We start from the raw sequence: 19297 nt of genomic DNA, 5'->3' as shown, positions 1-19297 counted from the left end.
GTGACTCGCCGGAAAATGTAAGATCCAATGGTTATCTAAGCCGTACGGGACTAGCGAGGCCCTTGGCGGCGCCGCGGTGAAGGGATGAAGGGATGAAGGGAAGGGAAGAAGGGGAGAAAGAGGAAAAGAAACTTCTTTTCGGAGGGAGGCAGCCAACCACCTAGGTACATACGGTAGTTCAACTGCACCTGCGAGTCCGTAGTTATGTAGCAGCGCCGCGTGGTGCATCCCCAGATCCTCTATCTAGACTCCGGAGTATGGTAGTCCCAGAGTCCGCAGACTCACCACCAGCCACTCGTGTTTTCACGTTCGCGTTCGCGTTGGCGTTCCGGGGGCATTCCGGGAGCATAACTACCGTTAGCATTCCGGGGGCTGGGGAAACTGGGGGAAGCTGGGGGAAACTGGGGGGGACTGGGGAGACTGGTGGTGGTGGTGGTGGCGGCCCGATCCCGACCGACGACGACCGCGGCCGGAGCTGCGCACGGCTTTGGTGGTGGGGCGGTAGAGTAGAGTAGATGTGTGGGGGCTAAGCGCTTCGGACCGGGGCGAATGGTTACCCAGAGTGTAGAGTACCTCGTACTGGTAATTACTCTGGGGTGGAGTATCTGTCCGTACGGGGAGTAGCGCGGAAACAGCGGGTGATATTTCGTGTTTCGAGTGCATGTAGGTGGGTGGGTAGGTAAACCGACGGATTCGCAAGGAGTGCCGAAGATGGTTTTTGTGTAGAGTAGATAGAGTAACTAGAGACGCACCTAGCTAGTGGCGAGAACTGAACCTATAGTTACAATTAATAGGTCCCGTACTTTCGGATGGGTAATACCGTACCTGCCGTAGTCTACCCAAAGACAAGCATCCGTTGGACCGGCGCTTTATAGTATACACGTCTGCTGTCGCCCGGCCCGAGCCATAGCTACCCGTGTCTCCGAGCCGAAGCGCCATCTCGGCGAACGTCGGTTTCCTCCGGCAAAGTGCGCGGGAGTGGCCGGCCGGCCGGGGCGTCTTGGCGATAGTCCGGCGTTCAATGGACCGTACTAAGTAAGTACTAAGGAAGTCCTGTGGGGGGGTGCTGCTGCACGTATAATATGAGCGAGTCGGTTGAGATCGACTTCCTCCTCCTCAAAATCTAGTCGTCTGGGCTAGCTGGGGATCTCATCTTCTGGGGTGAGCGGCAGGGCTGAATACCGCACCCTCCGATGGGCTTACTGTGGCGTCGTGGTGGCTTGTACTCTACGGGAGTCGGATTTGAGTCAAAAGTTGACTCGTCGGGAGATGACGATGGATCAACGTTGCCTGATAGATGTTGGTGTCTCTGTATCAAGAGTCGACGAGCGTATTCGTAGCGGCGAAGGTCCTGGAGATGGCGTTCGTAGGTTTGGCTGTCTCACGGAGCCAGTGTACCGACAGCAGCAGCAGCAGCAGTATGTAGCAGCAGAGATTCGTCGGGGCGGAATGCCGTCCGCTGTCTCTTCCGCCGTCCGCGTCCTTCTCGCCGCATGTGTCCTTCTCCGCCGTATATATGCGTGCTTCGCCGCCGTATGCGTACTTCTCCGCCGTATGCGTGCTTCTCCGATGTATGCGTACTTCTCCGCCGTATGCGTGCTTTTTTCGTCAATCAGACTCAGGAATCCGGGTTTGGCGCACCCGTTGCGAGACCCAAGAACGGGTGAGAGACAAAAAAACGCGATCAATTTGAAAGGTCTATGATGATGAGAAAAAAGCAAGACGAACAGGAAGAACAGAAATAGTGATGGTATAAACAAACAAACATTGAACGACCGCATCCGGTCTGCATCGGGTCTGCCCCCCATAACACATAAGTCCCACCAGGTCTTACCGGGTCCCAACAAGGTCTCAACAAAGTCTTCCCTCTCCGGTGCTCACCGATGACGCCAAGCCGCCTCTTCCTTCGCTCCCGTCAGTACCGGACTTCCGCCAGCAGAACCGAATCGACTACACTAGAGTAGACGAACTGCGGGACGATGAGTAGCACCCGTTGACAAGAGTACACTCACACAGCAAGCACAATTGGCCTCGCAATCGTATCATACGACTCACGAGCGACTTTTGGGAGGAGAGGGGGTTGGCAGACCACCACCGGTAGATAGTAGAGTACACGGAGCCTCTTAGCAATGCATCCCCGTCGTGAAAAACCCCATGGCGGACGGTCGTCGATCTTGATATGTGCGGACCGATCCACAGGCCAGTCGGGCCTCGGGACGAGTGAGAATAGAGGTTGGGAAGCCGGCTACTTGATGTGTACTCGGTCTAGGTATCTTATCGTCGGCACGGAATCACTGTCGTCGCAGTTGACCCGGAACTTTTCGTATTCGTATCTTATCGGCGAGTGAGTGGTCAGAGACGGGAGAGCGTTGCACGAATAGGACGAAATTTCAAACGATACCAGTAAAGTAGAGTATGATTTGCCGTCAATGCTGTAACTTTCTGGAGCAGTCTCAAGTTTCAACACATAAAAAGATCGCTCTCGGCCGAGTGACTGGCAATGAGAACGAGCGAAGAGTGGGTATCAGAATAGCAGTTCATTCACATTACACATCCAACTCATCGTACATACATGACCGACTAGCACCTAGAACGCTTCCAACCAAAGAACGCTTGAAACCAGGAACAATTCCAACTAAGAACACCTCCAACCAGCACCTAGAACGCTTCCAACGTGTGCAGCTTGTCCGTCTGACCCTTTTCTATCCAGCCAAAGACCTCGACCGCATTTTCCGGGGTAATCTTCTTCGTCACCAGTTTGCCATCGTCGCCGTAGTACGCGTACTGGTTCGGCGTGGCACAATCCTCGCCGTCCCTCTTGATCCTCCCAGCCCACCGCTTACTGAGCGGAGAGCCGGCTATTGACCTCGCCGACCTGAGCGGTTCCGCATAGTTGTAGCACGCATTCGACTGCTCGCCCATAACGGGCGCACTCTGCTGTCCGCCACAGGCCTCGCCAGCGAATCCTCGGCCGTGCGTGTCCGCCGGCAGGTTCCAGGCGATCGCGTTTAGTGCTTTGCCGAAATCTACGAGTCCTGCGTGTTAGTGATTTGCGCGATAAGCGGCACGAGCGAGGGTGGGATGCGACGCACTGCAGCATTGGTTCTCGTTCAGTCCGATGCAGCCGATCGATTCGCCGCGGCAGTCGCGCTCGGTCCAGCCCATGACGTCGGCTGTTGCTGCCAGCGCAGTGGTGCCGAAGAAGACGAGTGTAGCGACGGTGAAGGAGAGTTGCATATTTGCGTTCTGGTGATCGACTTGATATCGGGTTCTTTTTTTTTGTTTTCTTGTATTTTTTTTCGCTTCGTGGATGGATGAGGTGAGCGAGGTTACTGTGCGGATCTGCTGCGGGTTTCTGACGACGAGATGGAAAGGGGGGTGGAGGGGTGCTTTATACTTGTGCATCCGCCACCTGCCGCTCACCGGAACACAGGCACCTGTCCAGGTACCATGAATGCCGTGAGCTGATTGGATTCGACACTTTTGCTGATTCCTGGTGTGGTTGGTGGGCTGGTTGGTTGGCTGGCTGGTTGTGGATGTATCACTACGTATGACAGCGCGACCCTATCCGCGAGGCCCCCCGCATTCAGCTGCCCAAAATATCCCATCCCGCCCTGGCCCCTCCAGGCCCCACTGTCCAAAGTCCAGAGTCACTGATTCAGACTCTACCGTGCCACCTCCTCGATACTTGCGCCAATAGCGGGGCGGGCAGTCAAACACGGACAACACCTAATATCGACTACGAACTTCGAAGGGCCACTCACACGACCGATCGAGACTGAGAACCCGAACAACAACGGCTCAGCCGCATGCGCTTGATGATGAGGCACGGCTTTTGTCTCGCGCCTTCCTTGGACGAATCAAAAGAGTGTGCATAGATAAGTTCGGTTGATCTCTTCTCTGTCAGTGGATATTCCTCGCTAACTAATCGTGAAGTGCGTGCTATACCTACCATGTACCGATACCTGGGTGTCTCGGATTCAGCGCCACTGAAAGAGGCCGAATCGCCGCGGTGAAGGGAGAGAGAGAGAACATCGATTTACCTATTGTCGCATACGGCCTTGGTAGACTATGGCGACCACAAACCCAGCCTTTCCTAGCATAGGTACCAGCTCCGCGCGGGTGCTGTGGTGAGGAGAATAGCTACTTCCAGTGAGTAACTATCGGCTACGTACTGATACATAGATAGCCCGGAGGTTTCTTGGGAGGCGCGCGCCCGGTGAAGATCGCGCGTGGCTAGGATCCTTGCAGCCCTATTTGCGCCACACCCACCCGCGCACCTACATACTCTACTTAGGCGGAGATTGGACTCCAGAGTGCTGGAGCCTGGTGAATCTACATACTACCGGTGCTAGGTGGTACCTGGGTGGTAGTTAAAGGGCTATATTTATGCATGCACCACCCAGCCTCGCATAGAGTACCGGTATGTATCTACCTCCAATGGCTCCGGTCACCGGTGGAGCGGTGGAGCGACTAAGATTTCCGCAGCGGCGATAGCATTCGTGACCATGGACCGGAGGATGTCCGGCGGATGCATATGGAGGGTCTCCGTCGAGCGGCGAGCCGGTGCAAAGTGTTCCAACTTGCAACTACTGGTCAGTGGGCCAGCGCAATTGAGTCTTGACCGGTCACCCATGTCTTAATTTCTAGGCGCGGTACCTGTTTGCCAGGCGCCAGTAACATTGCCCTTTACTAGCTGGACGGATCTCCTCATTCTCATGGGAATGTACATTCCCATGTCCGGAAGTGGCGTCTCACAACGCACTGGGAAGTTGGAGGACGACGGAAACGAAACACTATTCCCGGTTTCAGCACGCGGTTCGGCTACCGTCTGACTCGGAGGGAAGGAGGGACGGAATGCGAGTATGTAGATCCATGCTTGTCATTCTCGGTTTCGTGGAGTGATCCCAGCGACTCCAGCGCTCTGCCGCTCATTGCCGCTCCCCTCGCCGCCCCCTTTGCTCCTGCTCGGTTCCTTAAATTGTTACGGATATATTGACCTATGAAAAGACCACCTGACCGTCAACCATATGGATCATGGAACAATACAATCAGCCTAGAAGCGTTCCGCTTGGATCCTGCGCACGGCGCAGTAGCACTCTACACCGAAACTTCTGAGCGACGAACCAATGGTTCTTCGTCGTCCACGGCCCCTCAAACTCGAAATCAAAATTCTGCACAATCATGGGCATCACCTTCGACATCTCCATCAGGCTGATGTGCTTTCCGATGCAGGTACGAGAGCCCATGCCGAACTTATTAGGTCAGCCGAATTGCGAGGGGCCGAAAGAGGTTGAAACTTACGGCGAAGAAATTTCGGTCCATGAACATCGACTTCTCCTTGCTCTCCAACCACCGCTCCGGTCGGAACCCGTCGGCGTCTGCACCGAAGGAAACCTTGTTATTATGTGCAACCCACGAATTGATGCCGACGACTGTCTGCAGTAGATACATTTGTTTTCCCAGTCAGCGATGCACGAACCAGAGTGACAACGGATGATTGCAGCTCACCCCTTCCTTGAAGAATCGCCCAGCCAACATCGCGCCTCCCCTCGGCACAACCCTGACGAGCGGCAGCCCAGTCGCGGGATGCACCCTCAGCGCCTCTTTCAGTACGGCCTGCAGATACGGAAACTCCTGGGCGTCCCTGAACGACACGGGTCCGTCAACCTTTCCATCCAGCTCCTCCCTCAACTTCTTCAGGCACTCAGGATGGCGCCAGAGATTGTACACCACCGAGGACAGCGAGATACTCGTGGTATCACTCCCAGCACCAATGTTCGTGGTACACCCCGCCATCACATCGGCCCAGGTAAACTTCTCGGGGTCCTGCGCCTGCAGTCCGAGGAACCGCGTAAGAAAGTCCTGTCGTCCCGTCTCCTTCCCGGAATACAGCCGCTCGTCGATCTGCCTCTGCGTGAAGACGGCAATGAAGGCAAAACCGCCCTCCTTCCCCTTCGCCAGGAACTGATTGACCCTGCTCAGCAGCGGGTGCAGCCGCCGGTAGATGCCGACATGCGCGCCGTACCGCAGGTAGCTGTTGATCGCCTCGATGATCCCGGAAATATCCTCGCCGCTATCCAGAAACCCAAACCTCTTCCCCACCGTCAACTCCCCAACAACATCGAACGCATAGCACTGCAGCCAATGCGCGACATCCACACGCTCGCCCGACGCCGCGAACTCGGAGAACCGCCGCCGCAGTAGCTCCGTGCACCCGTCCACATACTGCTCCATCTGTAGCAGCGCGGTCATCGAGAAGGCGCTCGCGTACTTGCGACGCTGGATAGCGTGCCGTGCCGGGTCGAGGTCGGAGAAGAGGTCGGCCGCGTGAGGATCGACAGAGCCCCACGCGTAGTACCACGGAGCCTTGACGAAGTTGTTGCCATGGCCGTAGATCACTTTGGCTGCCGATGGGTCGTCGATACTGTATTCTCCGGGTGCGATGCGCACGATCTTGCCTAGACGCAGTGCACACTATTGGAATCGCTCGTCCAATCATCATAATATCACCGCAGGATCATTTACTCACCATACTTCCGGTGCAGCGCGATATTGGTCTTTTCAAAGTCGCCCCTGTAGAACGCCCGGAGCTTCCACAGTCTAGTGAAGCGCGCCACAGTAGGCCCCGGCACGGTCCGCAGCGGATCGGCGAGCGCGCGGATAAGCTTGTAGATGGGTATGAGCAGTGGCAGCAGGAGGAGGAGAGGGCCGCGCGGCAGTGCAAGGAGGTAGCGGAGTAGGTCTTCGAGCGCCATCTTGATTTTTTGGATGCTCCGACTGGGTACTGGTATCGATAATCGGTCTACAGAGGACTCGGGAAATCGAGATGGGGTACCGCATCATCTCGTGTCTTATGTAGGAGTAGGAGCTGTTAATACCACCAAGACGAGTGCTAACTACTGTATGTCTGTCTACAGGCGAAGGACAATTACCGGAACTTCCTGCGTCCCCACAACCCGCCTGCAATGTACCCCACTACCCCACTTCCCCACAATTCCGGATGTACTAGTGAGCGATCGTCGCTAACTAGTAGTACGGCTATATCGATCGCATTTCCCGTCGTGGAGAGACTGTCGTGAAGTGGTTGTTATATCCCATTACTCGCTTGGCTCTGGGGTTGAACTTGGACCGTTGGAGGTCACACGCTTGGTTATTATGGGGAGAATCAAGATAGCCGCATGCGGCCAAGAATAAACAAAAGCAAAAAAATTGTGGGGCAAGTTGACAATCAGAGCTGCATAACCTGAGTACGGGAGAACAGCTCGGACTCCGGAAAGAGAATCGTACGTATGTAGGTAGGTAACAGGTAGGTGTGTATTTGCAAGAGCTCTCGACCCAGTCCGCTCAATGTCCACGATGCCACTGAGGTGGACGGCGGACAGAGCTCAGAGAATATCAATTTATTTCCGCATACTGACTATCCAAAGTGCATACCGAGGCAGTAAAAAGAGCAAATACCCCCATCGTTCGTCACTTGGGTATTCGAAAGAGTGATATCACATGCACCACTTCCACGAAATCTCTCGACTTTGAAGTGTGGCAGTTTCCGTTCGATCCGTGATAAACGCAATCTATTATCTACCAGTATTCCCCGCAGTGCGCACATGTGTCAGGTGTCAAATATCAGGAACACTCGCATTCGCTACTTACCTACCCATCAGTCCGTCGGAATCCGCTTGTTGGAACTTGGGGCCAGGACTCAGTGAGCGTGTGATCCTACATATTCCAAGTGCACTTCCAAGTTCCGCAACATTCCCTGCTTCCCCGGGCTAGGCGGCGACTCATTTAAAGCTCAGCCGTCTAGCTACATCACTCAGAGATCCCCCCTCGACTCCTCGAGTCCTCCTCCAATTTTGAAGCTTCCACCCCACCAATCCTAATCCGTCGACGACTCGACGGTAGGAGCTGCATTTCGGTAGAGTAGCCGGTTGCCACAGCTCTGCAGTAACCAGTTGGTGAACCTGGAACTACCTGCAGGCTGCTGGACTGCCTACCTGCTAGACTACCTACTCGAGTAGAGTAGATCGGCAGTGGCCACGGAATCCCGGGAGTGCAATCATCAATGGAGATTATATTGCATGGCGTAAAGGGCTAACTAACCTTTTTTTACCGGGAGCCTGTGTAAACAGGTGCGAAATACAAGGAGGGCTTGCATTCCAGGAACGTGAGATTGATCCAGACGAGCACAGCGGTTTAGTAACAGGGCCTCGACCATGGCGGGATGGTAGTTGACGGAGAACATCACAATCAGAACTTTACTGTAGAAACATATCGAGCAACACAATTCGATTTCCCATATCAAAGAACATGCACGTAACAAGGCAACCACAAAAAACAAACAACACAAACCCACAGAAAGCACAAGATCCCAATCCGATCCTAAGCATAAATCGGCCTGAACTTCTCATCGAACCTACCCTGGACCTCCTTCAGGACGCGGAGCACATCGGTGACAGCCTTACGCCTACCCTCAGCCTCAACCATCTCGCTCTCCTCGATCTCGTCCTCAATCTCCTCATCGTTGACCTCATCGACGCCCTCCTCGCCCTCGCGCTCACCCGACATGACCTCGAAGTACGCGCCGGGCCCGTCGCGGATCCACGCGATAAGTCCCTTGCGGATGGTCACCAGCGTGTCGGAAAAGTCCTTGAGCACGTACCAGATGACGCCCTGGGTGACGCGGTTCTCGACGGCGAGCTTTTTGGTGTCGCCGTGGATGTAAAAGTCCAGGAGGAACGAGTTGAGGCGAGCGTTCCCACCAAAGCCGAGGGAGGGGACTGCCGAACCCTCAAAGAAGATGCCGGAGCGGAGCGACGAGGAAAGGTCCTTAACCGACGCGAAGCGATCGGTGTGGCCCGAGAGAGCTACAAAGTTGGAACGAGCGCGGGTGCGTCCGGAGGCGGGGTCCACTCCACTGCCACCGACGGTGCTCTGCGAGAACGGCAAAGTGGCGTCGGGGGTGTCGGTACAGTACTGCTTCGCAAACGTCTCGACGTAGGTGGTGTATGTAGCCAGTGTCTCAGCGTTCCACTCGTTCATGACGTCGAGCGCCTCCTGGGGAAGCGGCGGGAGTAGGCGCACGCCGTGGCGGCCACGCTGTACGTAGCGACGAACAAACAGGTGAGACAGCACCAGCATAAACTCCTCGCAGATCTTCTCCTTGCCGCGGATGTCTGCGCCCACGAAGTCCTTACATAATGTGCTCAGGTAGCCCTCGACGAGCAATGTGTGAAGCGCAAAGGCACCCTTCTCGGAAGCATAGAGGTGACCTGCCATAGCCGCGTAGTTCAGGGGACTGCCGCCTTCGCCAAGAAGCTTCTTCCGCCTCAGGTACTCGATCGAGAACCTCAGATGGTGCAGAACCTGCTTGGGATTGCTCTCGGCGCCAATCACAAGCCTAGGCTGGCGAAGTAGTGTGTTGATCGTAGTCTTAGCATGCTCCGAGTCCTTCGAGTTGCTGAGCAGGATGCACAGCCGCAGAACGAGCGAGGTACTCATAGGGAAGTGACCCCGCAGCTTCGGCAGCCTGGAGCTGATGAGGCGGAGCGCACTGTCCAGTGGCACACCGTGGAAGATGACATTTCCGATGAGATCAAAACCACGACGACCAGCACGACCAGCAGCCTGGCGGTAGTTGAGAGCGGTAAGCTGCGTGTGATCGCCAGCAAAGATGACGGTTTTACAAGGCATGTTGATACCCATCGCCAAATCTCCAGTAGCGATGATCACGCGGAGGTATCCCTTGCGGAACAAAGTCTCGACGCTGTCAAGAGTTAGCCCATGCCATCCATCTACTCCCATAAGGAAGGTACACTCACATTTGCCTGTACGCTCTCTTCAAACCACCGTGGTGAATACCGATTCCGCGCTTGAAAGCCTCAACCAGCTGCAAGGGCATCTCCCACTTCTCCAAGTTCTTCAGATCCTGATCCCACTCAGACTGACTGTACCTCTTGAAGTCGGCGAACGAAAACTCCGGCAGCGGGTCTTCAGGGTTGAAATTGTCCAGCGTGCTGGACTCGGTATCGGCCTGGTCGCGAACCATATCGGACTTGGTCATGCCCTCGTCCGGCTTCGGCTTGCGCATCTTGTTGCCCATCTTCTTCTGGCGCTCAACGTACTGCTCCCACTCGCGGATCTTGGCCTTCCATCTCGGATCCGTCTGGCGGAAGTGGTCCTCGGCTTCCTTGAGCTGCTCGGTGATGTTGATGCAGATGTATTCACACAGCGAACGGCTGTACGAGAACATGAGCGCAGGTAGGGAGTTGGCCGCATGGAGGTTGGACAGCAATGGAAGCGTCTTCTCGCGCAGGTGTGTAAGTGTGACCACATCGCAGTCCTGGTACACCTCCCTAGCGAGCCTAGGATCCTCCGGCGCCTTTTCGTGTTTGATGAGCTCCGAAGCTGTGGAAACATCGATCGTATCCTCGGTCGCCTGCTGCTTGGTCTGCAGCAGCTCGACAACCTTGTTGAAAGGCGACTTGTCAGCCTGCAACATCCAGTCCTTCAGAACCGCCTTCAGCTGTGCTTCCCAGAGGACCACGTCGGCCTTCTTGATGACTTTTCCAATGATACCGAAAACCTTCTTGTAATCAATATCAGCAGAAATCGGGAACTCCGGCGTCGCCGCCTGCTTCATAGCCTGGTAAAGCTTAAGGCAGTCGGATGGCTCCAGCGCCAAATCGTCAGGAATGCCATGGGTAGGGTCGACAAGTGCAGCAACGGGGTGGATAGTCTTCAAGCCCGGCGTTCCATCGATCTGTCCGTACTTCGCCATCCTCTGAAGTCCGGTGAACCTCTCGGCACCGATAGCCTTCGGAGGGTGGTAGACGAACTTCCGCAGATCGGAGTACCGGTGTTTGTGCTGGATCATGTTCAACTTGATACCGAGCGAACCCTGGGTAGCCGACAACCAATCGCTGAACTCATCCGCGTTACCGACAGTCGCCGACAGCGCGATGATGGGACACGAAGTCAACAGACAAAGCTGCTCCCAGACGACACCGTCCTCCGCGTTACCGATGGAGTGGATTTCGTCGAAAATGATGCGCTTGACTCGGGGGGCCCAGTTCTTGGCATTCATGGGGGACATCAACATGGTCGACAACACGGACGGAATCGTGATAAGAATCTGACACTCAGTCGGCTTGTTGGTGAAGTAATCTCCATTGTGGATAGCCCACACGGTCTTTCCAGCGTGCCGGTAATTCTTGCGAAATCGGCTGATGACTTCTGCGGCGATCTGGTTGACTAGCGGTTTGGTCGGGGCGATGTAGACGAGAATGCTAGTGTCGTCCGCCTTCAAGACCTTCTCCATGGCGTGGAACGAGATGAAAGTTTTACCGGCGGAAGTAGGAGCGACGACAAACACCGAGTTGTCTGCGTCGATCTCGTCCAGCACCTGTCTCTGCCAGAGATCGGGCTCGAAGGGAACACGGTCATCCGGCGCCGAATCCATGTTCCGATCCATGTACAGGCCAAAGTACATCAGCTGGAACTCCTCCGAAGACATACCAAGCTTGGACTCATCGGTGTCGACCTTTCCGGTCCAAGTGGTCGTGAAGTTGATGGTCCTCTTCACCGGGATAATGTCCTTGGCAGGTGGCAGCGCAATTCCCAGTCCAGCGAAGACATTCTGGATGATGGCTTTGGCAGCGGCGAACAGAGCCGGACTCTGCAGCGCCTTCCTGGCCTCGTCGAAGAGCACGGCAACAGTATTGTATCCATCCTCCTTCTTGCCAGCCTTGCACATCGCGATCCACTGTTTCTGCAGCGTCCAGATCTTGTAAAGCCGCACCTCGAGCTCAATGAAACGCCCCTCGTGGTCGTCAGCCACCTTCTTGGGAACAACACTCGCAAGTTTCTTCTGGTGGTCGTCGAGACGGGAGATGACGAGATCCTGATCCTTGGTGATCTTGATCTCGTTGCAGAGGTTCCTCCACGATGTCTGCAGCGACTTCGCTTCCTTGAGCACCGCCTTCTCCGCGTTCTCGGCCTTAATCTTGTCCGCCTTGGACAGGACGGGAGCCTTCTTTCCAGCCGCTTCCTTCTTTCCAACCACCTCTTTCTTTCCAACCACCTCCTTCTTGCCGGCCTTGACCTGTTTCCCCGGCTTACCCGTAGCGGCAGGCGCCGGCTCAGCCTTTTCCACCTTCTTGGCACTGCCCTTCACCGGCCGTCCCTGCACCGCCTTCTTTGCAGGGCCGACAGCGTCATCACAGATGATGAGCTTCTGGTTCAAGCTTCCGTCGAGCGAGTCCGACAAACTAGCAGCGTACCGTTGCATGGAAGCCATATTAATCTGATCCTTCTTGCGGACCTTCCCCTGTTGCTTCTTCTCGAGGACATCCACCATCGCGAACCGACCACCCTTGTTCAGCATCGGCTTCCGTTCCACCCGGTAACCACCATTTACGGGCGCCTCGGGCTTCTCGGCCTCCTTGAACGGCTTCTTCGCCTTGAACGGGCGGTACTGGTCTTTGGTGACCTGTGCGTCGAACTCGTTGTCCTCTGGGAGAACATCGACGTCGATGTTGATATTCTCGAGATGCTGGTCGAATAGCGGGTTGCTGAAGGGCAGGATGGGAACGAGGGCCTGCGACTCTGGCTGGGGCAGCTCCTTCTCGACGGAAGCAAGTACAGGCGAAGCGATTTCGAGAGTGCAATCGTCCTCGACAGCAGCCTTGACGGCTTCGGCAAGCCTCTCGAAGTCCTTGGCCACCACCTCCGGCACCTCGACCTTCTGCGCCAAGAGCTTCAGTAGCAGCCGTCCATCGACGAAATCGCACAGCGGCACAGTCTCGGGCATGTGCAGAGCCTCGTCGTCCTCGACAACCCTCGTAGCCTCGGCGTAGAACCACTTTAGGAACGCATCGACATCTGCCGTCTTATTGATGTCGTCCAAGTCCTCGGCCGACGCATACAGGTGCCGCTCCTCGAGCGACAGGTGGTTCAGGAACGCCGTGTGCAGGAGGTATGCGGACGCCATCGGTGCAAACTTGGCGACATCCTCCGAGTTGTTTTTGAATAATCGGATGAGTGTGTAGATCGTCAGACGTTCGCGGGCGTTGAATGTGTCGGCGTTCTCAAACTCTAGTGGCGACAAGGGCTCCTTCGCGGCCGACTCGACGCCCTCGACGATCGCCGTGTCAATGGAATCGGCACCCGACTCGACATCTGAACGTCGAAGTCCAGCCTCGAGGAGTAGGGCGAGGATCTACACACAAGTCAGCATTCCCGCAGCCCGTCCACAACACACTCACAGAGCGCACACACCTTGCTGTCGGAGAATATCACACTGTTAATCTGCGCCACATTATACCCACGTCCCATATGCATAAACCTATAGATCATAGCCTTGACCTCCCACTCCTCGGCCGACTCGCTGCCCTCCGCCACCACCTCCTCCTGGATCCCCTCCTCGAGAATATCCTCTCCGTCGTGCGCCATCACAAACAACGGCCGCCTCGCCTGCAGCCACGCCACAAACTCCTCATCCCGCACGCTCCTGAACCTGTAGACGAACCGATCGCCCTCCCGCTTCAGGGCCTGCAGATGCCTAACGACGACCGCACGAGCAAACGCATACTTCCACGCACCCCTCCTATTCCACGCGGGGACCGCCACGCGTCTATGCTGCTCGAAGAAGACAACATCGAAGACACAATTCCGCCTCGTGAGGTCGTCGAGGAAGCGCTCGACAGCGTAGACGGCGTGCAGCAGCTGGAAGCCCGACGAGAAGTCGATCCGCGAGTCCGAGAAGATGTGCCGCAGCAGCGAGTCGCCGTCGATTATGAACGGCGAGGAGCCCGCGTACTCGCCCACCAGGTTCACGCGGAACGGGTGCCGCGTGCTGTACCAGTCCAGTAGTTGCTCTTGCGGGGTGGTGCTCGCGGCAGCGGCGTCCAAGGCAGCGACGGCGGCCATGATTGCGGTCGGTCGGTCGCGATGCGTGTGAGGTAGCTGCTTGATGTGCTGCTGCAAGACCGGCCCGTTGATGATGTGGTGTGGTGTGATGGGTTGTTCTGATGATGATGAAAGATGCGGAGGTTAGTAGTTGCTACTCTCTTCGTCTCTTTGACGGTTGATGGGATTGATGCGGGGAAGGTTGAAGATGAGGGTTGCGGGGCGGGGGCGGTGATCAGACTTGCTGGTGGTGGAAGAACTGGAGCTCAATCCAAGAAACGTGCAGCAACCCCACAACAAAGCAAGCACACAAAGCACACAAAGCACACAAAGCACACAAAGCACACAAAGCACAGCCAAATAGAATGGATGGGAGCGGGGTAACCAGCCCAATGTAGGTATAGAAAAACACACCTCTAGGCTCTGGAGCTCTCACTTTCACTTCTATAACTGTCTCGCGTGGAGCAATTGAATTGAATTGAACTGAATTGAGTTTCCTCGGACCGATAAAACCCAGCAGAGCAATTCGCGGGCGAGCTCTGTTAAATCGCTCTCTTTTTTTTCTTTTTCTCTCGAAGAAGAAGTTGTCAGGGCTCTTGCCCCGCAGGCCGCGTTTGGCCTGGTGCCGTGAGGTGGTGGTGGTGGTGGCGGTCGAGTCTTCTTTTCTTAGTGCGGGGCGGCCCGGGATGCAGCATTATCATTGGCGAGCAGCGAACTGCACGATAAGAGGACTTGCGAGGGTGCGCCGCCTGCCTTACATACATACAGGCGCTTTGCTTTACTGAAGAGATTTCATCACGATCGAAACAGGAATTGGAGACGTCGAGAAGTGGAGTAGAGTACACTTACTCTACTATGGAGACAGCCCTATTGATACTAGTAGAGCATACATATAGTACTCCAGCATAGCTGGGTAGTGAAGAAGAAAGGAAGGACGGAATGATGAAAGGAAAGAAAATGTATCATCATTTTGCTCGAATCACCAAATATTGCTATGCACAGAATCCTTGGGGAGGAAAAAAAAAGAACAGACCCCTCGAACAACCCTAGAACAGACAGAAAAGAACCCAAGGATGAAGGTGGTATAGTACGCGAGACATGAAAGATTGAAGATATGGCGAGTGAGGGAGAACGGAGAGAGAGAGAGGTATAGCCTGCCGTTTCATCGTGAATTGACTCCATCTGAAATGCGAAAAGAAGGCTCGTAAAGAGGACCAGCCACCCTGATCGAATCACCAGACATGTAAACAAAAAAGAAAAAAAAGCGCGCACGTCCTCCCCCAGACCCCCTCGGACAACCACTCATCTAGACCTATCCATCCAACCCCTGACCAGCGGGCGGTGGACTAATCGCCCCTAGTCTCAGTGGCCGCCCTGCACTCTCCGGACTCTCGGCGTCTGCCCTCCGAGCCCGCTCTCCCATATCCACACTACCCCTGTAGTCATGATCATGGTTTCTGATATTGTTGTTGTTGCTGTTGTTGCTGTTGTCCTGTGCCGGCCAATTCCCACGGCTCGGCGAGAGCTCGGCAGTGCTGCCTTGCCTCTGCTGTGGTGCAATCAACTCGATCTCCGACTGGTGTCCCTGCGGTGCCTGTCCCACATCCGTAAACAGTCGAGGCCCTCTAAGCTGTCCACCGGGCATCCGTTTCCGTGTCTTTCCCTCGCTTTCCAGACTCTCGGAAGAGGCGGTGCGTCCCTCCTCCATGTTGCGCAGGTTGTAGGCACTGGTGTACTCAACGGCGGAGACGGGCTCGACACCACCACCCATTTCGTGGGTGTCGGCACCCCAAGTACGACGGGAGTATGCACGTCCCTTGGCACGCGAATTGGAGATGGCCGGGAAGTACTGGCGGTACGAGATCCAGGCCGTTCCGAGGCCGAGAGCAGCGCCCGTGAGCACATCGAACGGGTGGTGACGGGCGTCCATGATACGGGAAACAGCGACTAGCGAAGCGGCGAGGTACGGAATCAAGACGATCACCGTCTTCCAGACTTCACCGCGGTTGTCCATGATGTGTAGCTTTCCGGCGAGGAACAGGGAGAGGTAACCTAGACCCGCAAATGCAGCTGTGCTCTGTCAGTATTAATGCGAGGTGGGGGTTTTTTTCCTCTTGGGGGGGGGGGGGGGGGAGTGTACTCGAGGCATGTCCGGAAGGCCAGGACTTGAAGCCATCTTTCAGGACGTGGTGATTCGTTTGGGTGCAGATCTGCGATGTGACCAGACCCCATACGGCAGCATTTCTCGAACCCTCACGCGGAATGCATCTATCGTTCCCCAAGCGTCAGTTGTGTTCTAGCCTTGGCGCTGCTAGCACTCGCTTTCCCAGGGGGACATACCGCGAAATGATGTCCGGTCTCGGCTTGCCCGTCGCATTCTTGAGTGCGCCCGTGACGCAAATGGTTCCAGCAACGCTCAGTCCCAATCCCAGAATACCACAATTCATCTCCCATAGCCTATCACTCATCTGCCAAGGGCCGCTCAGTATTCTAGACCGGTTGGTCGGCGGCTTGTGATGCGAGTACATTCCGTCGATGACCATGCTCCATACGGCGATGCAAATGATCGGGAAGAGAACTGATATCACACCGGCCCAGAGCGGCGAGATACGTTCGGGGTCGGCGTAAGGGTATTGAAGGGAATCATTATTGAGCGAGAAACGCTGGTGGTGTGGTTCTGCCAGATCTAGCGCCGAGAAGCCGAGAACGAGGAGTCTATAGCCGTCAGCGAGAGCGCAGACGAGCGACCGGGGGGGAAGTGCCGGTCAAGGTGTAGCGAGGTCAACGTACACTATTATCACGTAGTCGAAGATGTATCTATTGTTCCCGTGAACCCCAAGTTAGTAAAGCCATTGCTGCATGAATAGCCGAAGCTGGGAGTGAGAGCGAGGGGGAGGGGGAGATGGAGGGAGTTATCGCCAAGACGACGATGCAGCTCTTCTCTTCTCTCAGGCTCGATCTTCGCTTCCGTCCTTCGCCAGAAGCACCGCATAAGGATGGGACCAACTCACGACAACACCCATCGCTGTCTCCATCCCCTATCCCGATATATGGTTGCCGGTAGAGAAACCATCTGTGACTCGGATTCGTTCTTCGGAAGAGATGCCTAGACAGGCGATCGAAGTAGGGGGTTCGGGTTCGGGTTCAGCACGTTGTCGCAAGGCAGCGAATAGATGCCCGCGTGACTGCAGCGGCGGTGGTTACCGAAGATCGGAGTGTTCGAGGTTGGGGTCCTAACGAGAAGAGTGTTGTGCGTTGTCACTCTGCTGTCGGGGTTTGGCTGTCTGTCGGGCGATGCTGTCGTCGAAGAAGAAGAATGTTGATGCGTGAGAAGAAGATGTTCCGGAGAAGCGCGTTTGTCTTCTGTTTTCTCGGCGGGCACCACTTGGCAGGGTAGTTTGTTGTGTGTTGAGTTATGTTGGTAGTGGTGTGTGAGACTTGTGGTGGTGGTGGTCGAGTGGTGGTGGTGGTGGTGGTGGTGGAGGTGGTGGAGGTGGTGGGTTGGGATGGAATTAGAACATAGTCTTGTCGCTAAGGGAAGGATGTCAGATGGAGCGTAGTGGGGAGATGCACGCACGCACACAGCGCACAGAGAGTGACCGAGCGGAACAGCGGCGTGATGGATATCTAGAAGTCACAGGGGAGGCAAGTACAAGGTATACATAGAAAATAAGTGGTCGCTGTGAAGACTGGTATGTACAGTGGTACTGGTATTCTTGAGCCGCCGCTGGTAAAACGGGGCATTCACAGGGATGGTAATGTTGGAAAGGGTCCCGTACGAGGGGTGTGTGGATCGATGAGAAAGCACACACGGACATGCATTCATATTATTCGCAGCTGTGTGGGTCGCCATCCTCATGGTATGTAGAGCACACATGAAGCGGCTAACTAACACGCAGGTGGTCGAGTGTGGCTGTGGAGATTTGAAAGGAAATTGTTCCATATTGTTTCCATAGATCAGCACAGGCACCCCATGCCACGGCACCGACGCCGGCGAAGAGCGAGAGAAGTATGATGCTTTCTGGAAAGGGCCCGGACCCGTCGTCTTGGGGCGGACCGAACCGTCGCTGTCTTGCTGCCCTTTCGCCTCGCTTCATCCTCAACAACGGTTCCTCCGCGAGTGGACCTCGAAGGATACCAAGTAGAATGGCATACTATAGGCACCGGGTAGTCACTATAGCAGGTACTATATGCCTACCGGTGCGCGTAAGCACAGATATAATCTTCATCATCATCACTTCACGTGCCTTTGCGTGTCGGAGACTCCCCCGCGCCGAAAGCCCCCACCAGATCCTACCATAGCAGTTAGTTGGCAGAGGAACTTTGACATCCTGGCCAGATGATGAACCAAATATTGTCTCACGCACGCGCCACGGCAAGATCGGAACCACCAGCACCGCCACAGCTGGTCACCTGAAACCCCAGGCCCATCTTCTCCAGTTCCAACGGACGTTTCGACGGGACTGCTTGAAACAGCTAATCCGCAGGCCAAGCGAAGTCGATAGAGTACCTATGATGTTGCGCGCATCAACACAACCTTGAACCACCGTCCCAACTTTGCGAGTCGCGACACACTGGTGAGGATCCCCGCTGGACACGGCGCTTGACATCTTAGATCGAGGACAGCATGTACTGGGTAGTACAAGCTCGAACTCGGGACCGCGTGTCGTGCTGCCTGCCCCCGCACATCCCCCTCATCCTTTTGCTTTTTCTCGGGGCTGAGTCGAGCGCCATGTTCTCGCCGAGGCCGCTCGTCCCGTTGAAGTTGAAGTTTGTGTGCTCTCTGGATGGGTATGTGAGTAAATCAAGCTGTGAACCGCCGCTCAAACTTTGTGCTGGGCGCTGCCCGAGGTGAAATGGCGGGAGATCTGAGGCGAGATTGCGGGGGTCCTGTGCCTGGATCGTGGACTGTGTAGAGCATGTAGGACATGGTTACTTCCCTACCTTGCACATGTGTATGTAGAGTAGAGTACGTGGCCCCGACTCGCATGGGAGAGCTGCATGAGATATCACTCTTTGTGGCCAGTTTTGACACCACTTTCGACTCGGGATCCTCCCAAATAATTAACAAAACAAAACAAAACAGATACGGATCCACCGTGATCTACGCAAGGTCGGACTTAATCATGATCAACCAAAAGAAAGAAAAAAACTGCGGATCCCCCCCAAACATACATACTCTCGCACTTTCTCCGGATTTCTATCAAGAGAACTTTATTCAAACGTCAAAGTTTTCTTTCGTATGCTCCATCTCGAGACTACCTAAGCTTTGAGAGCTTACGTACCTACAATCGACTTCTTCCCGGGCCGTCCGTACCGAAATACGGGTTGGTCGGGCATTTCGTGTTTGTGGCACCATGCTGGCGAGGCATGCCCTGGCGGAGCGTAT

The 19297-nt window shown here is 55.3% G+C and overlaps 6 protein-coding genes across 6 annotated transcripts; 1 reads left to right on the top strand and 5 right to left on the bottom strand.

The window, feature by feature from the left end:
- Positions 1 to 2422: 2422 nt before the first annotated feature.
- Positions 2423 to 3361, bottom strand: BZA05DRAFT_380838 (uncharacterized protein). The gene is made up of 2 exons (XM_051481929.1): positions 3093 to 3361; positions 2423 to 3026 (listed from the first exon to the last, which is right to left on the bottom strand). The coding sequence occupies exons 1-2, from the start codon at positions 3235 to 3237 to the stop codon at positions 2659 to 2661; spliced, it is 513 nt and encodes a 170-aa protein (XP_051343922.1). The 5' UTR covers positions 3238 to 3361; the 3' UTR covers positions 2423 to 2658.
- Positions 3362 to 4619: 1258 nt separating this feature from the next.
- On the bottom strand, positions 4620 to 7095 carry BZA05DRAFT_215 (cytochrome P450 oxidoreductase). The gene is made up of 5 exons (XM_051479644.1): positions 6936 to 7095; positions 6533 to 6853; positions 5512 to 6461; positions 5305 to 5439; positions 4620 to 5255 (listed from the first exon to the last, which is right to left on the bottom strand). The coding sequence occupies exons 2-5, from the start codon at positions 6756 to 6758 to the stop codon at positions 5052 to 5054; spliced, it is 1515 nt and encodes a 504-aa protein (XP_051343921.1). The 5' UTR covers positions 6759 to 6853; positions 6936 to 7095; the 3' UTR covers positions 4620 to 5051.
- Positions 7096 to 8272: 1177 nt separating this feature from the next.
- On the bottom strand, positions 8273 to 14263 carry BZA05DRAFT_380832 (uncharacterized protein). The gene is made up of 3 exons (XM_051481928.1): positions 13279 to 14263; positions 9822 to 13219; positions 8273 to 9766 (listed from the first exon to the last, which is right to left on the bottom strand). The coding sequence occupies exons 1-3, from the start codon at positions 13927 to 13929 to the stop codon at positions 8383 to 8385; spliced, it is 5433 nt and encodes a 1810-aa protein (XP_051343920.1). The 5' UTR covers positions 13930 to 14263; the 3' UTR covers positions 8273 to 8382.
- A 416-nt stretch (positions 14264 to 14679) lies between these two features.
- Positions 14680 to 15394, bottom strand: BZA05DRAFT_380830 (uncharacterized protein). The gene has a single exon (XM_051481927.1). It carries the CDS (start codon positions 15088 to 15090, stop codon positions 14785 to 14787), a length of 306 nt encoding a protein of 101 aa, XP_051343919.1. The 5' UTR covers positions 15091 to 15394; the 3' UTR covers positions 14680 to 14784.
- Positions 15395 to 15679: 285 nt separating this feature from the next.
- BZA05DRAFT_317179 (phosphatidic acid phosphatase type 2/haloperoxidase) lies at positions 15680 to 16724 on the bottom strand (the record flags this gene model as incomplete). The annotated part of the gene is made up of 4 exons (XM_051480398.1): positions 15680 to 15978; positions 16049 to 16176; positions 16249 to 16623; positions 16699 to 16724. Coding segments are annotated over 4 exons (828 nt in total), but the record flags the coding sequence as incomplete, so codon positions are not given.
- A 1751-nt stretch (positions 16725 to 18475) lies between these two features.
- BZA05DRAFT_380823 (uncharacterized protein) lies at positions 18476 to 18941 on the top strand. Its single transcript, XM_051481926.1, has one exon. The coding sequence runs from the start codon at positions 18536 to 18538 to the stop codon at positions 18761 to 18763; it is 228 nt and encodes a 75-aa protein (XP_051343917.1). The 5' UTR covers positions 18476 to 18535; the 3' UTR covers positions 18764 to 18941.
- The last annotated feature ends 356 nt before the right edge of the window (positions 18942 to 19297 follow it).

The sequence above is a fragment of the Tricharina praecox genome (assembly GCF_024521635.1).
Source record: "Tricharina praecox strain CBS 144465 chromosome Unknown BZA05scaffold_1, whole genome shotgun sequence".
NCBI classification, from domain to species: domain Eukaryota; kingdom Fungi; phylum Ascomycota; class Pezizomycetes; order Pezizales; family Pyronemataceae; genus Tricharina; species Tricharina praecox.
Note: the sequence above shows the minus strand (reverse complement) of the source record. Positions and strands in the feature narration are given on the sequence as shown.

What these genes read in the sequence shown, in the direction of transcription:
- BZA05DRAFT_380838 (XM_051481929.1), bottom strand. Translation starts at nt 3,237, where the DNA reads ATGCAACTCTCCTTCACCGTCGCTACACTCGTCTTCTTCGGCACCACT. An exon ending in GAACGAGAACCAATGCTGCA is followed by an intron (nt 3,027 to 3,092) that starts GTGCGTCGCATC and finishes CAGGACTCGTAG; the next exon opens with ATTTCGGCAAAGCACTAAAC.
- BZA05DRAFT_215 (XM_051479644.1), bottom strand. Translation starts at nt 6,758, where the DNA reads ATGGCGCTCGAAGACCTACTCCGCTACCTCCTTGCACTGCCGCGCGGC. An exon ending in GGCGATTCTTCAAGGAAGGG is followed by an intron (nt 5,440 to 5,511) that starts GTGAGCTGCAAT and finishes TATCTACTGCAG; the next exon opens with ACAGTCGTCGGCATCAATTC. An exon ending in TGGACCGAAATTTCTTCGCC is followed by an intron (nt 5,256 to 5,304) that starts GTAAGTTTCAAC and finishes TGACCTAATAAG; the next exon opens with TTCGGCATGGGCTCTCGTAC.
- BZA05DRAFT_380832 (XM_051481928.1), bottom strand. Translation starts at nt 13,929, where the DNA reads ATGGCCGCCGTCGCTGCCTTGGACGCCGCTGCCGCGAGCACCACCCCG. An exon ending in TGATATTCTCCGACAGCAAG is followed by an intron (nt 13,220 to 13,278) that starts GTGTGTGCGCTC and finishes ACTTGTGTGTAG; the next exon opens with ATCCTCGCCCTACTCCTCGA. An exon ending in AAGAGAGCGTACAGGCAAAT is followed by an intron (nt 9,767 to 9,821) that starts GTGAGTGTACCT and finishes AACTCTTGACAG; the next exon opens with CGTCGAGACTTTGTTCCGCA.
- BZA05DRAFT_380830 (XM_051481927.1), bottom strand. Translation starts at nt 15,090, where the DNA reads ATGGAGTCAATTCACGATGAAACGGCAGGCTATACCTCTCTCTCTCTC.
- BZA05DRAFT_380823 (XM_051481926.1), top strand. Translation starts at nt 18,536, where the DNA reads ATGTACTGGGTAGTACAAGCTCGAACTCGGGACCGCGTGTCGTGCTGC.